Here is an 18,639-nt window from a genome sequence, read left to right as displayed (position 1 = left end):
AAGTGGGATTTAGATTGAAAGAAACAGAAAACAACCAGAAAATACTGATAAGAATGGCATGACATTAAAATGCAAAGAATGAAATTTCTATGACAAATTTCCTATTTTGCGAAGAAGGAAGACCGATTGTATTCACAGGTGAAACCTGCATTCACAGTAGTTATGCGACACCAAAATTGCAGGTAGACACAACAAATCTTCATGAGGGACTGAAAACTCCAGCATCCAAGGGCTCGCTATTAATAATTGTTCATGTCAACTGTAATAAAGGATTCATTAAGAGATTATCACAAATTGATGGATTCCGAAAAGTACGTGAAATGGTTATGGGAGAAGTGTATTCCCAACTTGTCACCTTGATCATTCATTGTGCTAGATAACGCATCGTATCACAATGTTCTGCTATAAAAACAACCAAATCTAACTCTTTAAAAAGCGATTTGATAAAATGTTTAGTCAAACAATGAATTAATTGTTGTCCTGCTATGACGAAGACTGAATTATATATGATATTATTAAATTACACAAAAAAAATTAAAAGAAATTTCTAATAGATACATTTTCAAAAATTATGGTCATACATTTCTACGGTTGCCACCTTATTTCCTGACTTAAATGCCATTGAAATGATTTGGAGTCAAGTGAAACGGTAGGTTGCTAAAAGAAATACAACTTTTAACATTGACATGTTAAAAGTTGTTGTCTCTTTAGTTGGCTGAAGAGGAATTTCATAAATTGTCTGAAGCTGAGTGGAGAAATGTTTGCGAGCATGTTGTCAATGTTGAAAAAAATATGTTGAAGATGAACATTTATATGACATGCGCATTGACAATTTTGTGATAAAAGTGAATTCAGAATTGGACACGAGCTCTTAAGAATCTACTGACGACAGTGACTTCAGAATTTGCGAGCTACAGCAATAAACTGAGTAGAAAAAATAACTATTTTTAGTACTTTAAAATAATAATATTAATTGGGATACTAAACTAGTTTTAATTAAATAGCATCGTATGTATTTTTGGTGATATATATATTATTTATATTAAACTGACAGTGTTTTCAGTTGACCTAGTATGATGCCGAATGGAAATGTGAATCTAGAATGCTAGTAGTTTGCTGAGTTCTAGTAGTTTTTTGTGCCAACTTGCATGCCGATAGTTCTACCATTCTATGTGTCAGCTCAGTCAGCTTAAAAACTTCATTTTTATTTATTTTTTTTTTAATAGAAGATCAAATGTGGCTAATAAAGATTGTCTATTTTTTTTTAAAATGTCACCAGGTAGTTAGTTATTAATGAAAATTTTTTATTTTATATACAATGGAAGTCTCCTCTAATGCATCTACTGGTTGAAACAGATGTTTATGGCGACTAAGAAAATTATTTTGATGTAATTTTTGTTAACTACTTTTTTTGTACTGTCCCTATTTTGCAAAAGCTTTAGTTAAATTCATAGAGATGAGAGAACCAGTTTATTAAAACATAGATTAAATGTATCTTCTGTATTTCATGTTTGTATTGTTGATTGCTGTTGTTTTTTGGAAATGTCATGCTCTATGGAATACAGTATATAAATGTAATTTCTGTTAAATTTGTTATTGTTTCTGTTTCATGTGGAATATTTTTTTAAATATACTGTTTAAAGTTACAATAGTGCTTTATTTTTAAAAAAATGTATTTTTCAATTTCTGTTTAGTTTTACTGTTGAAGTAGCCACATCCATTTCAAACCTTTTTATTCCTGTATCTTTAACAGTATTTGAAGACATTTATCCCATGTTATTGTATTTAGTAATATAATAACAAATAAAAGTAATTATAATTTTTAGATTTTTATTTTATTTTTTTATGTGTATGAAATATATTTGTGGTGGGGTGGGTATTGTACAGTGCCAGCAGATGGGGTCAAAGGAAAGACGTGGGGTCCTAGTACTTGCCATCAACGTGAGAGGGGCCAGATTATATCTCGCAACCCGGGCCATGGCCCTTACAAACGTTGGAGTAAGAGTGCCCCAAACCTGGAGAAGAATTCTCGACCCTTACATCAGATAGGTGAGACAGGGACGTCATGAATTCAGTTTGATATATGAATTGAATTGTTTTTTGGGAAAAAAAACATTATTTACTTCTCTCACATTTTATAATTATTATGTTTAGTAAATTGGTGGTGGAATATACTTCGGTAGCTCAAAATCATTTATCTCATTTTTTTTTTATATTATTTTTTAGTACTAAAATGTTTTATTATAGATTAAATTATCTTGTTTCTTTTCCATTATATTTTTATCATTAAAAAACTGTTACTTGTTCATTATATGTTACCCTTCAATTCTTTTTATTTATTTGAAAGTAGAAGTATTTCTGTATTTTAATATCTCTGCAATGAATAATAATAATAACTAAAGTATATATCTTGAAGAAAAACATTGTCTCTAGAGTTTTATCCTGTGAACCATTTGATGGAAAATAGTTTTTTGTGCTTTATTAAAACTTATTCTTTTCTGCATTATTGTTTGTTAGCTGTAGTTTATTTTAATAAAATCTGTTAGAATAATGAAAAATTGCACAAAAAGAGGTACATTTAAAAAAAATTTTTTAAGTGTGATTGCAACATTCCATAACCATTGTCGATACTACATAAAAATTAACATTTAGATATATTTAAGAACAGAGTTTTACCTATTGTTTTAGAAATTTAGATGATTTCTCCACTGGTAGGTCATTTGGTTACCAATTAAAATAGGAAACTGTTTTTTGTGCTAATTTATGTATTTTAACAATACTATAAATGTACATATCCAGTTTATATAATTTCAAAGAGTTATGAAGAAAATAATGTTTTTTCATTAATAATGATAGGAATCTTAGCGGTTTACCAGAAAAGGTTATGTAGTGAAACAGTAATTTGTTTTACTAAATCTGTACTACATTGTACACTTCTGTTAATGACTATTCTCTTTTCTAAAAGGTGGCCTTATAATTTTAATGGAATTTTTTGTTTACATAAAACTGCAGCAATTTAAAGAAGATCACTGGCTGCCATATTGAAATAGTTAACAGAAAAAATGTTTAAATACTTAAATGAAAGATAAATATTGTTCATAAATTTATTTTAATTTTATTTTATTATTTTTTTTGTTATTCCTAATAACAATGTAATGGAAGATTGAAATCATTCTACCAAAAAGAACTTTACATATAATTTACATAATTCTTTTAGATTTTCTTCAGCGAAAATAACTATACAACTTCATTGTAAAAAAGAAGTCTTATTGATACAAAACTATTTTTTTTCTGTGAAAAGATTCTAGAGATACACATTTCAAAGACAAACCTTTTTATTTAGTAACTCATACTGTGATTAATGTTATTTTAATAGTTCATAATTAATTTACTTTGAAAAACTTGTTCTGTTTGTACGGGCATGATTTCAAAAGTTTCTTGTATAAAATATATCTATGGTACATAATTTATGGCAATAAAAATTTACTAGTTGTTGTAGTTGCATGCTTGTCTCTGGGAACGAATAATATTTTTTTAAGTTTGTAATGTTGGTTAAAATAATCTTTAATCACTAGAAAAAAAGCCCGCCTTTTTTCTACGAATTTGTTACATGGTTTATGTTTCATTACATATGATTTTGTTAAATGGTTTTGGCAATTGTAACTAAATAATCTTCATGAATATAGCGTATTAACAACTACAGAAACTTTTACAATGAAAAGCTGCAAAACATTTTTAGCTGTTTCTTTAGTTGTGATTTTTTATAACACAGTTCTAGCCCCAGTGTTTTCCTTTTTTATCCTCAAAACACAAATGTAATTTTAGATAAATAATTTGCATTAAGAAGTATAAATCATTGGAATGAATGAATCATGGTATACAGCAAACAAACCAATGCACCCATGCTTTTTTATTGGCAAAATGTTTTATTACAAAAATTCACTCAAATCAGCAGACAGTTATCCATAATTTATTAATTCTCTGTATTATGTTTTTTGTTTTGTCATTTAATAAATTTATCTATTTCTCTAGTAATATGAAATTAAATAAATTAACAGTTAATATAATCCACCTTACCAGCATGTTGATAAGTAAGCTGAAAGATCTAAGAGATCATATCAACATGCTGGTAAGGTGGTTTATATTAATTTATTTATTTAACATATCAGTAGTACCATGTTTGAGAAATTAATACGAAATTGTTTTTGGTATCAATTAATATAAATAAGATATAAACTAAAATTTTTCCATCTCCATGACGAGTGCTAATGTCCTGAGTTTTGAATTTGAAAGGGCATGGCTTTGAATCCTAATCAGGCTTGTTATTTTCCATGGATTAATAATTTACATTAAAGTATCACGATTGAAATCTTGCTTTGAAGGACAACTTTTTATATTTGACAAGAATAAATTAATAATCATTTTTGATATTATTATTATTATTATAAAACGTTTTTCATTATTTATGAATTTATTACGTACTGTAATAATTATTATTAAACATAAAGAGACGTGAAAATTCCTAAATATTTAACTTGATTGCTCTCAAACAGCAAAATAATTTCAAGTGGGATCTCATCTAAAAATGGACAAGTATCTTATGTTTTTCTATATTGCTTTTTTAAATTTCACCTGAAGTTTGGGATAATTCCAAATACGTATGTGGTTTGTGTTATTTTTTAATCCAGTCATAATTTATGTCTTATTGAATTTCTTATTTTCTCTTTTTTTTTATAATTGTTTGGTTATTATTTATATGACCTTTCATGAATTACTTGTGTAATATTTAAAGGAATTAAGGTTATTTTATTAAATGTTTATTTGGATTATATGATTTTTTTTTATTTAAATAGTTCGGGATTATACTCTCTTGTCTAGAATTTTATTTTATTAATTTTAGTTATTAATTATTTTTTTTATTTAGTTTTGCAGAATCGAAGTTGATTAATTTTTTCAATTTTGAGCTACCGATTTTTATTTATAACTGCTTTAATGTCTGTATGGTTTTGGGTTTAAAATATGATAATGATTATTTTGCTTTGTGCTTTGTACAGTTATTATTTATTTTCATTGTATTTTTTATAATACATATTATTTTTAAAAAGACAACTCTTAGTTAATTTTTATTATTTTTTTATTTTACTGAACTGTTTATATTATTTTTGTTAATTCTTATTTCTTTTATCATATTGTTTACTTTATTTTATTTGTAACATTTATTTTATGTATAGTACATGTATGACTGCTATTATTTGCTAATTTCAGTAAATAAATAATTAAATCTTGGCTAATTGAGTATATTACTTTTTATTTTTTTATTTTTAACTTTTTTCTATTTGTAAGTATTTTGAAAACAAATTATCTTGTCGGAAATAAATTAATTATAAATTATAGTTCTATTTATTTATGTATTTTTGTTATAAATCTTTTGATTAATACAATAAAATGTGTTAAATAATGTAAATTTTATTCTTCAATATTTGATATTGTATCTAGAATTTATATAAATTTTTACTACAGATGCTAGTTACAATTGATTGTGTAGATATTGTATTAAAATTGATTAATTTCACAGCTTGCATTTTTAACTTTAGCTATATTACTGTTAAGTCTTACGTTAATGTGTTAATTTCTTCAGAAATTGCTGGTCTTTGTTACGTTTTATTCTTAAAAGTCCTTAAAAATAAAAAAAAAATAAAAAGATTCTCTGTTTTTATGATTGTGTAGTAGTAATGGTTTTGTAGTGTAGCATAAATTCTTGGCACCATTATTTGTTTTAATATTTTACTTATTAGAAAAAGGAAAAAAATATATTCGTACAATAATTTTGTTACATGAAAATTATTAAGAAACTTTTCATTTAATTGAAAATTCTAAAGCTTTACAGTCTTGAAGTTGACAGGAACACTTCTAAAATGTTTAAATGAAACTTGAAAAATTAGTTGTAATTAAAAGTAAACTTTTTTAAATTTAACAAAGTTCAATTTTTTTAATAAATTAAATTATTAATTTGATCTTAAGTAGGTGCGAGACCACTTAAAATCACTAACATTAGAATAGAATTACAGAAATGAACTTGTAACAAGATTAGCCATTTTTTTCCATAAATAAATCATATAGTTTATGTTTTTACCATAGCTTTATATTAAAGCAAATTGTTAGCATGACATCACAATTGTTAACTTTGGTTATAGAAATGATATATTGGGTTCTAACACTTACCACAATTAGCTGCTTATTAACAGTTGTGCTATCTGTTATTTTCTTTTTGGATTTAAAAACTGTCATGAAAAAAACACACAGTTGTCATTGTTTCTGACAGGTAAAGCAACTTATTTTTTATATGAGTTATATCTCAATAAATAGATACAACTTAAGTTATTAAAATTAATTCCATCATCTTACGCGTCAAATTGTGGACCCTTTGTCCAAATTGACGCGTCAAATTGTGGAAATTAAAATATGGTGATAAAAACAAATTATACAGACATAAAAACTATTTACTTAAAATTTTTAATACTATAAATTATTTACTTTCTCAGAGGTAATTTTCTTCTCCCATAGAAACATAACATTATAAATTTTTTTAAATAATTCATTTAAAAATCTTAGCTAACATAATACTTATCTATTAATCAGTGTTCTCTAGAGTTGCTAATTTTGCTGTGGGCACAATTTTTTAAATTATCATTCCATTTAAAAATATAATGCACTGTGATTGTGCAGTTGATGGACACTAAATTAAAAGGATTACAGTTTTTTTTATTTACTTTAACTTCCTGAATATTTCTGGAGATGACAGAATTAAAAATACTGGGATAATTTTTTCATTCTGGTCAGTAATGTTGACATTTCCATTATTTTAACAAAATAATCAGTTTATTACAGTTTTTAATTATCAGTTAAAATTTATAATTATCAGTTTATTACAGCCTTAGGGATCAGTGCTAGCACTTAATTACTATATTTTTCTGTTTATTAGTACTTTACATGAATCAAAGTTTTTTAAGATCATTCCTTGAAGTATCTAGGTTAGGTTGCTCCAGGATGTTTACAAATATTTTACAGTAATTGATTAAAATTTTTATGCTTTCATGTTAGTCCCAAATTTGTTTACTTTTATTTCAAATTAATAAATCGGTTTGTAAAACTGATATAATAAATCTATAATATGAGGGACGTTCAGTAATTAATGAGACAAATTGATTTAGAGAAAAAAACAATTTATTTAATGATAATGAAACTTACACTACTTTTCAACCCAGTCTCCAGCAACATTTAGACACTTGTCCCACCGTTCTGTGAGCTTTTTGATCTCTGCAGTATAGAATTCTTTACCTTGCTGTTGAACCATTTATGTACTGCTTTTTTTGACTGCTTCGTTGTCATCGAACTTATTGCCAGATAAAAAGTCTTTGAGCAGGCTGAACAAATTAAAATTTGATGGGACAAAGTGTGAGCTGTAAGAAAGATGTGGTAACATCTCCCAACCCAACTTCTCAAGTGTTACTCCCATTCTCTGAGTGATATGGGGGCATGCATTGTCATGCAAAAGAATCTCACTCTTTGAGAGAGACATTTTCACCTTGTCTCAGGTTTCACTTTCTACTGGAGCATGTTAGAATAGTACTCGCTGTTCATAGTATGTTGTTCTGAATAGTTCCTAAAATTTGGGCCTTGCGAGACCTAGAAGACTGTCAACATCACTTTACTGGCTGATGCATGAGTTTTGAATCTTTTTTTGGTGGGCAAATCTGTTTCCACTCAAGACTTTACTGTTTGATTACGTTTTGGTTCTCTGAGCTCAGAACAAATGCGAATCCAGTTGTCTTTATGAGCTGCAGTCAACTGTCTTGGAACCCATCTTGAACACGTTTTGCGATAATTCAGCATGTCATGAATGTGCAGCTTCAACAGTAATATTATACAAACTATTTGGGAAATGCTGATTCGCCTGTCTTTGTGAATAAGATAATTTAATTGATTTTGCAGCACGGTAGTTGAAACTTTCTGAAAATGGTCATATAAAATGGTCCATCTTGCTGAAGTCATGTTATATAATTCAGTGACTTAATTGTTCAGTTCATTGTTGAACTTATTTTGTAGTTATAGTACCATGCAGCCATTTATTTAAAAAAAAAAAAAAGATGTAACAAGATAATTACTTTTGATGCTATTTCCGCACCACACTATCACTTTTTTACAATGTAGTGGTTGCTGGTTTTAAAATTAAGGATTTATGGAGTGTAGTAACAATAGTTCTGTTTGTTACAGTAACTATATACATGAAAATGAGTTTTATCAGACATCAAATGATTCTCAGGAATATTTTGTTCTCAGTACATCTTACCAAACTATATGTTAAAAATGAATCATGCATTTTATAATTATTGACACCTGAGTCATGTTCAGGTGAAGGTTTAAATCTAGCAGTAATCTTCTTCTTGAAATATGACAAGTTGTCTTATGACTGAGCTTATCACGTTTGTAGAATACTATGGACTCTGCAGGAACAAGGATCTGCTTCAACAGAGTATGTTTGATTATTTTTTACCAGATTCGATACGTGTTACATCAAAAATACTTGTTACATTAAAAATAGCTTCAAAGTTTTTCACGTAATCATTAAAATGTGAGTTTATGGAAACGGAATACTATATTTTCCCAACCGCTACTACATTGACATTGACCCCTGAAAAACAAAATGACATTATAAAACTCTTGTCTACTCATTACAAAGCCATTGATTCATTGTAATGAATGAATCAAAATTTTCCAGTTATGCATATCAATTTTTAGTAAAATTAAAAGCAAATAAAAAAATACTGATATGGATATAGATAACAACAAATGACAAAGTTACAACCTAATATGTTAATCATCTCAAGGACTGCTTTGGCGGCCTGTGTAAATGCTAAAATAATCAGTACTTGCTGTTTTAACATTTGAAGATAACATAAATAATTCAAAAATACATTTTAATTTCAAGTTTGTTGATAAAACAGTGGCTGAGGAGTATGCATCTTCTCAAGATTATAAATTATTTCTCATTTGTGAACCTATTTCATACTACTAGATGATAGTGTCTTCACACTACAAAAAAGTCATTATTTAATCTTTACATTGAGTTGGGTATCCAATGATAAATTATCTGAGTACAGGATATGAAGAACAGAATTGTTCCCTGAGGTGGTTAACTGATGTATTTTTAAGGGGTTGTATTGCCGATTAAATATAATTGTCAATTTCTGAACTAAAATTTGTCAACATATTGCTTTGTTATAATTGACAAATAATTTTGATGTTGAAATTACAAATTAATACAAGTTTAGTTTTATTTAATGTATACTACGTAATATTGATGTACTATTTCTTAGTTATTAGATAGATAAGAGTGTTCAATTGAGGTTGGCTAAGTATTACCAGGATTATACGGATTTGAATACTAGATCGTGGATACCTGTGTTCTTTGGTGGTTGGGTTTCAATTAACCGTACATCTCAGGAATGGTCAAACTGAGACTGTACAAGACTACACTTCATTTACACTCATACTTATCATCCTCTGAAGTAATACCTGAACGGTAATTCCCGGAGGCTAAACAGGAAAAAGAAAAAAAGTATTACCCGGAATGTATGAGTTCATTTGTGTTGTCACAGTAACATCATCAGCAGCATAGTATACAAATTATAACTTTAGTAATTGTACAATTATACTTTGAGTTAATATAATGTGACACATTATTCTACGAGTATGATGCTTGAAAAAGCCTTTTAGTTGTATTAACTTTTCCCATTTAATGTCATTCATTATTGAAGTTTCAGTTGTTTATGTTTTCTATTTTTACTGTCATCTCCAAAACTCAGCAAAACACAATTTTAAATTGTTATTCATTTATTATTTTGAACCATATTTTTCAAAATATTATTGTAAACTGGTAATATTCTACATAAAACAGCTTAATCTAACCCCTTTATGGGCTTGGGCCATGGGACTAGACTCTTTCCTTACCTTTTTTCTTACTTCTATGTTAATGATGAAGAATACTTCCTGAAATACAAAACTAGTATTAGTCTTGAGATATTTTTGTTTCTTATTTTAGGAAACATTTTAACCAGTATACTTATTCCATGTAACATGTTGTGAACTGCTTTAATTAGATTTGTGTTGGCTATATTGCTTTCTGCTTTTGCAAAATTTTTCTGCTATTAATTACAAAGATCTATTAGATTTGTTTTGCATAAATTTATTTTTTAAATTTTGTTATAAAAGTTACTTTTCTTACAAATTTTGATTGTAAAAGTATATTTTTTATCAAATTTGGTTTTTATGTACCTTATTAATTGTTAAAATGTTTTTTGAAAAGCTAGAATAAAAAAGTTAACCAGATTTGTTAAAGTTTATTAGTAATATTTAATTAATGTAAAGATAATTAATAATCAGAAAGTTTTTTTCATTAGCCATACTTTCACTGGAAAAGAGTTTAATTTAAAAAAATAGAAAATTAAATAATTTTTAAATGTAATTTTCTTTTTAATTTTGTGGTATGTGATTATTAATACTGATTGCTATAATGAAAACATTCCAAGAAGCACAAATGATGCATACATGTTCATACACAGCTATATGCTACACCTATATTAACAGTATACATACTTATATAATAAGAAATCTAGTTAATGTTTTTGGAATATCTACAGTTAATGTGTATTTTTTTTTAGATAAAATAGAATAGATTTTAAATGAATTTTTTTTTTAATTACAGTATTTTTATACAATAAATTTGTATGAAAAATTGAAAACCAACATAGTAAAAATATAATATTAAAAAAATAATCTTTACTTAAATTAAATTGATATTTGTATTTGTAGTAAAAGAGATTAAAACTAATTTGAAATAAAGAAAAACAATTAGTTTTATTTATTTACTTTTGTATCTGATCAGATTTTGTCAATATGTACTGTTTTATTTCTAATGAATTCAGTTTAAATGTTTATTACCAGTTCGGTTAATATTTGTATGAAATAGGTTACTTTTATTATATATAAATATATATATATATATATTACATTAATTAATTTTTGTTTAATATATTATTCAATAATTATTATCTTTGTTTATTAGGGTAGTTTATTTAGGTGTTTTCGTTTATTAGGGTTTGTTTCCTAATTTAGGTAGTAGAGTATGTGTGCAATTTATTTATAATTTTACCATCTTAGTTTTTACTTTTTTATTTTCTTTATTTTTAGTAGTCCAGATATTTGTCCTTAATAATAAGTATTTATAATAATATTTAATATTTTGGAGCAATTACTCATTTAAATTTACGTTATTCATATTGCCATACCTTTATTTTTTTATTTCATCTTAAAAAAACAGTTTTTCTTTTACTGCTAGAGATTTGATGGAGGAACCTGATGCTTTTCAAATTTTAAAACATTCATTGGTATACTAGTAATACAAATTATGAACTAAAAAGCTTGTCTTTGAAAAGTTTATTGTATTTTGCTGAGAAATTATGTTTTTTTAATTAAAACTTTTTTTTTTATATTACTGTCAGAGTTTAGTTTTTAAGAAATCTTTAAAAGAATTTAGGAAAATTACATGTGAGTAGTATTCAAGATTTTCCTTCTTAAACATTCCATAATTTTGTTAAGAGAAAAAGGATTTGAAGAAAAAAAGAATTTCTGTTAAAATGAAATATTGTATTCCAATATTTCTACCCAGAAATATGTATATCTATAGACGTACAGAATACAATGGAAACTTATTCTTCTTGAGATTAACCTCAACTATCTGACTTTTCTTGGTGTACTGTGAAACCACTGAATTTATAGCTGAGTCCCTTTCATTTTAATTAAAAAATTTTCCTCTAAATCTTCTTACATCAGATGTTAAGTTAAATTACGTATACTACAATAGTTATTAAAACACGCAATTAATTGTAAAAAAAAATATTTTTTGATATTAAACTGAGAAATGAATTAGTAACTTTTTTTTAAACTGCCGTCATAATTAAAAGTGATTGTTGTATACATTTTTTTAAATGCTCAAATGATAGATAAAAACTCTGTGAATGTACTTAAGTACAGATTTTTGTATATTACAATCTCCAAACAAATATTAAAAACATTGAGGTTGCGGCAAAAACAAAGTATATTTTGTAGCTAATTTTTCACAAGTTCTGGTTTTTGTTAAATTGAAACTCAAAACTACACTGCCAAACAAAAAGTTTTAGTACGGTAGAAAACCGAGTTGTTTCCACCAAATGATTCTCCAAAGTTAAAATCATATTTTTCTTCTGTGGTGCATATTATACTATCGTAATTGTATGATTGTACAATATTTAAAAGTATTTTACATCATTTGCGCTAAAACATTTTATACTGTAATTATTGTCATTGAACTGCTGAATTTTTTTTTTTGATTGACTATCTGAAAAATAAAAAAATAAAAAATTTGTATAAATCTTCTCTGCATTTTACAAATGACTGTATACTTCTAACTAGCGAGTGCACCTAACTATGGAGTATTATGAATTATCCAGAGAAGGTCAATATTTCTTTGTCTGTTTATAGATTTTCAGTTTGAATGTGTCTAACCAAATTATCTTGAACGAATCTATTTACTTAACTGTTCATTATAGAATTACTGTAGATGATCTTTTTCAGTCTCAAATTCTCATCGATTTGAAATTAATTTCAAATCTGAATCTTTTAGGCAGTACCAGGAACAATGTGTCTGTGATGCAGTTACAGGTCACTCTCATTGCCGGCTGCTTGTTGCAAAACTGTAATTATCGTATTGGTTTTTTTATGGTTTTCATACTTCCATATAAAATAATATATTTTCCATAGAAAAATTTTGAATTAAATTATTTATTTCACATTGAAGCACTGCCGCTAATCTAATACACTTTTTTATTTACTTTTTTAAGTTGTTTAACTATACCACTTATGTAATGGTTAAAATACAATATACAAAATAAAACTTTTATTCGCTTCAAATTTTAGTTTATCAAAGAATTTTTTAGGATTTTTATTATTTTTTTTTTTAAACAAACAAGATGTAAAGTAGAATTTGCAAAATTTTCACTTTGCATCTGCAAAATTAGTTGAGGGGAAGTCATTTATTACTCATTACCAGTCTAAGAATTCAGTTTTTCATTTAATAAATCATGGTTTATGTTTATAGGTCAATTATTTATTATATACTGTCATAATGCAGATCTGTTGAAGACAAAAAAATTATCAAGACAAAAGAAATAATCAGGTTTCTCGTGTCAAACCTTATATTCTTTATTTAGGTTTTATTTATTTAATAATGTAAAATTAGGTTTTGTGTTTATTAAATGTTTGTTGATGATTATATTTAGCATACATAAAATTATATTGTTTTTGTTTATTTAATTTTTATTATGTAGCGTTTTAATTATTTCAATTTTGCTTTTATTTAACAGAATTATTACTTATTTGTTTTTAAGAATTGGTTTATTTAAATTAAAATACAGCAGAACCTTGAATATTTTTAACTCTTTTTAACTGAAGTAAATTAATTTTGTTCCTTTAAATGTGATTTTTATTTTATTTAAAATGAACTCTATACATCTTTCCATATATTTCATCATTATGAACTGTTAGAATATGGTAATTTTTTAAATATTGTAATTTTACCTTAATTTTATAGATTATAAAATTTATATTTTTAATTTTACTTTTTTTTATTCAGTTGTTCTGAAGCTGAAATGTTGCATAAGACACATCCATTTGTTTCTTAGCTATCATAATTGCATTTTATTCTTTTCATTCTTTTTTCTAGTTTTATAAATTATTTATTTCAACTTTTTTGTAGTCTTATTTTTTTAAATTGATGTGAGTAATATTGCTACTTTGTTGTTTGTGAAGTATAATTTAAATTTACTTTTTATTCTTTTATTACTAACTCTCCCCCTCTCTCTCTCTCTCTCTCTCTCTCTGTGCATATGTATGTGTGTGTGCATGCGTGGGTGGGCGTGCGTGTGCTTGTTCGTTTTAATTTTTATTCTTTTATTTTAATTTTTGAAAAAGTTGAAAGAAATTGATTGTGATTTTGTTTTTAAATTATCTTATTTTATATGAATAGTATTTAATTTTATTCTATTGGCCTAACTAAGACATTTTGATAGATGTATTTATAGAACACTATTATTCTTTTAAGAGACTCATAATCGATCATTCCTCATTTTCACTAACTTCCTACAATGAGTAAATAAGATTTTGTTGATATCTTTGTAGAACACGGTTATTTTTTTAAGGGACTCGTAATCGATCATTTTTCTATAGCTATAATAAACAAATAAGGTTTTGCTCTCTTAAAAAATTATGTGTGTGTGTGTGTTTACCTGTGGGTTGTACACATGTATGTTGATGTTTTGATTATGTGTTCATGCATACTTGTTATTTATACACTCATTTAATTTTTAATTTCATATTTTGATAAGTTTTCATTTTAGTTTTTAGATTTAAAAAAAAATATAAATTCCGGCATATAAGTAGTTTTGTTAATCAACTGTAAATCCCAGTCTTGCATACCATAAATGTATAAGTCAATACTATGGATTCAAATGTATAATTAAAAAAATAGGGTTCAGTTTGTATTAAAATGTTTTTACTTATGTTAGTTTACCAAAATATAAAATATATTGTAATTAAGGCGTGTATCAATGGTATACTAATAATGTTATCATTTATTGCTAATAATTTGTTCAAAAATATAGTTGTTAGTTACTGGGTAAGAAAGTAAACTGTTAATAGTTAAGTAAACTGTAAGTTAATAGTTGCACAATACCTGGAAATCGAAGGATGCAATATCCATAAAATTCTTGATGTGTGAAATGTGATAAAATACCAGCAGTCATAGCGCCATATGCAGTGAATTGGTTTCCATAAATCAAGTCAAGAAAAACTGGATGCTGTTTTCTGTGCTGTTAACATGATATTTTAGGACCTGATGACCTTAGCAATCTACTTAACCACTTAAAAACAAATTAGTTTAATTTTTTTCAATTATGAGGATCACCTCTTACCCATTTCAGTTCATGCATTCAAATTTTATAATTTTCAACTTTGCAACGCACAGTTTATTTTTATGTAAATTTTTTTTTTATTCAGATCATAATTTCTGTCTTATTACAAAGATGTTTTACTGATACCATACTTAGATCATGCTTTGATTTTGTTTATATTTTTTCTTTGTAGTTTCTAATGTAAATGAAGAATTACATTTTTCATATTTTATAACTTTTATTATTAAAAATATTGGACATCACATTATGAAAAAAATTATTAAAGAAAAATATGTAAATTTAGTTCAATTTTTGAAACTAGACATTATTAATGTCATTTTCACAAATTTGTGTTATATAAATTAGTTAAAGCTAGTTGCTGGTAGTGCTGTCAGTCCTGAAAAGAGTAATAAATTTATTATTTTTTTATCAGTATATAAGAATTAAAATTCTATTGATAAAGTGAATTTCTGTTTAATTCTACAAAGTAACGTTTGATTTATATGATTCCAAGCAGACTTACATGTGGGGAATTATTTTAAATTAGATCAATTTTAATAATTATCTATCTTCTTATTTAGTTCCTCCTTTTTTAATCATTTATAGAGTTGGTCAGATTTCTGGCTTATATTGTGTACCTGTTATTGGGGCTTATACAATCTTGTTATTGAAACTAAACATTACCAACATAAATCTATTTTTATTTTTGGCTTGTCTGCCACCTATATTTTGGCATATTTTTTTGTGGCTACAATAAAATTAAATTTTCATTCAACACTAGAGTTAGGGAGAAAAATATATATATCTATATATATATAAAATTAAAATTAATTTTTTTTTATCCTGAATTGTAATTTTATTTTTATCCTCTAACTTTATTGTTTTTTAACTAATATTTTTATACTTCATTTATAGTAACTATATTATATTGTATGCTTATTTTATTACTTTTTTCATGTTATATTTTTTTGTTTTCATTTTTTTTTTAAATGTATTAGTAATTATTATTGAATTGCATTGAAACATTTTAAAATTATCAAATTAAATTTTAGTTTGTATTTAATGCAGTTTTAATTTTTTTAAATTAGAACTATAATATGTATTTTTTTTATTTTAATTTTTCTGTGGGTAGATTATTTATTATTAAACTATAGTAAATAAAATACTTCTTTGTCTGCCTTAAATTTTTTGTGAGAGGTACAGTAAGTACTTTTCCACGGTAGGATTTGTATAATCAGTTAATTGTGCAGTTTTTATCTGATGAGTAATCTAAATTCCCATACCATGCAAAATATCTAATTGCTATAGTGGTATCTCAAAGATCAAATAATAGAGACTTCAAATAGTATTTTTTTTCACTTTTATTTATTTTACTACAATACAGTAAAATTTGGATTATCTGTCATACTTTGGGACTGTGTCAGTAATAATATCAACTAATAATAAATTGTTTCTCAGAATTAATATGTGAATTTTTAAAATAATTATTTTTTCATTGTTGCATTCTTTATCATAGAATTTATAATTTACCTCTTTGTTACTTCAGAAATTAAGCAACCATTTTAATTTATGAGGTACATAGTTTTAATTCCAATATTCAGTCTCTCATAATTTGTCTTATTTGTGGCCCATACTCAAGTATTATAGGTATGTTTTTAAAAATATTTTTATTAAATACTTCATTTTTACTCTGTAGTAATAAAAAAAAGGAAAGAAAAAAGCCATAAAAAAAGAATCGTTATTTACGGTTAGACAATTTTATTTACATGCTTAGTTGATTTGGAATCAGTTTTCATACTAAATGAATTTATCAGTTACCATTCGCTGTCTGTTCCAATATCTTACAGGTAGGTTGAAAACTGTATCTTTGTAATTTAAGACTCTAAACTTTTTTTTAATTTTATTATAATTTTCTGTTATAATTATGTTATATTTTTTATTATAAAATACATTGATTTTTTTACTTGAAGAAGTAAATTTCTCAAAAACATTTCCAGTGTAGTATGTGTCATGAAAAATAAACATTTTTTAAGCATTACATCTTATGAATCCCTTCACAGATAAAATTGAATTTTATGCTGAACTAAACGTATGTTTTTTTTCTATGTTGTAAGATCAAAGTTACTTAAAGAAAATCTGTGTAATTACAAAAAATTATATGTAAAATGTTCCTCCATTTATCTCTTTTCTGTGTAGTTCAATTTCAGTTCTCCATAACTTACTTTGTGATGAAATTGTGTAAAAAAAATAACATTTAAGTACATTTAAAAGAGTTTTGTCTAGCATGTAAGTATTTGAAAAAAGTACTTTTTTCTGTTGTTTGTCGGTGAAAAACACTTTGGCATTATCATCGCCTGGAAAAAAAAGTACTGTTTTAACTTTTAAGTAAAAATATGTCTATGTGTTTTAACGGTTTTATTATGGTACATTATGTATCTGTTTCAATGGATTCTGAAGGAGTAAACAGCATTCATTCAAACTGTTGGAAATCTCATCTGTCCATTAAAAAAAAACTAATTGCTTTATATAAACGTACAGTGCAGTAATAAAACATTTGATGTACAAAACTATCTTTCTTATATCACTGAATTATTTTGTAATAGATGGTTGAAATTTCTAGTAGTTTCAGTGGAAATTCTTTTTTCCATCACATTATTAATTAGAATGATTAAAATATGTGAGTACCATAATGTTGTACCAGAAAGATGGTCATGAATAATGACCATATTTTTTCTACTTTACCTGGGAGCCAAATTACCAGGTTTTTTTTTAAATACAACCCTCATCATATAAAAACTGGTCATTATAAAACTTTTTTTTTTAAATACAGGAAAAAACTCTGGTTTTTAATTATAGTTAAATGCCACGCTCTTAACAAAGTTGTGGAATGTTAAAACTACTAGTAAAAATTGGGTACTGATTTATTATTTTTTGTAATTGTAACAGATATTTTTCTTCAAATAAAAAAAAACTCACAATAATTACTAAGAGAATAAGTTTTAATTACTGTAAAATTTTTCTTTTCTATGAAATGGTTAGATATAACTTTTCAGAAGCATTTTTTTCTAATAACAAATAATTTCAATTCGTTTTCATGAACTGAAGGATGGGTTTAAATTTCTGGAGAACAGTTACTCAGTTATTAATTTATGCCTGTTGTAATTGACAATAGAATTAAGTTAAGTTTTTTGAAGATGTTTTACTTTTGTTAATAGGAAAAACGTGCTATCTTTCATACCTTAAGAGCTGATATCAAACTTCAGTGCCTTCTACACTGAAAACAGATATTTCGATAATAATGGATGAAATTCTAAAAGCATATTGAGAAATATATTTGAATGTTCATATATAGTTTGAAATAATTCAAATAAACTTAATTTTTAAAATAAATTGTTATTAATTTTCTAATTATTAGTTTTTTCTTTATAAAAATATTTAAGTAACATATGTTCTTTACATTTTCATCTTTGTCTCAGTAGTGTGATTTCAGGTCTAGTACTTTCTTAAGTGCAAATAATGTTTTGGAGTTATATAATGTTTGATTTTAATATTAAGTTTTGCTTTGATAATAGGATGGACAAAATTTTAACCTTCT

The 18,639-nt window shown here is 25.7% G+C and overlaps 1 protein-coding gene across 2 annotated transcripts in view; it reads left to right on the top strand.

Annotated features, from left to right (window-relative positions):
* The window catches only part of LOC142331760 (mitogen-activated protein kinase kinase kinase 11-like), a 532,753-nt gene that overhangs the window by 485,743 nt on the left and 28,371 nt on the right, over nucleotides 1-18,639 (top strand). The window contains exon 7 of one of the 2 annotated variants that reach the window (XM_075377836.1): nucleotides 1,888-2,049. The exons of the other annotated variant lie outside the window; for it this stretch is intronic. Coding sequence (XP_075233951.1) covers nucleotides 1,888-2,049 — 162 coding nt within the window. The remainder of the gene's footprint in view (nucleotides 1-1,887; nucleotides 2,050-18,639) is intronic. 2 annotated transcript variants of the gene reach the window in all.

The sequence above is a fragment of the Lycorma delicatula genome, chromosome 10, assembly GCF_047948215.1.
Source record: "Lycorma delicatula isolate Av1 chromosome 10, ASM4794821v1, whole genome shotgun sequence".
Taxonomy (NCBI): Eukaryota; Metazoa; Arthropoda; class Insecta; order Hemiptera; family Fulgoridae; genus Lycorma; species Lycorma delicatula.
This window is presented reverse-complemented; position numbering and strand designations above follow the sequence as displayed.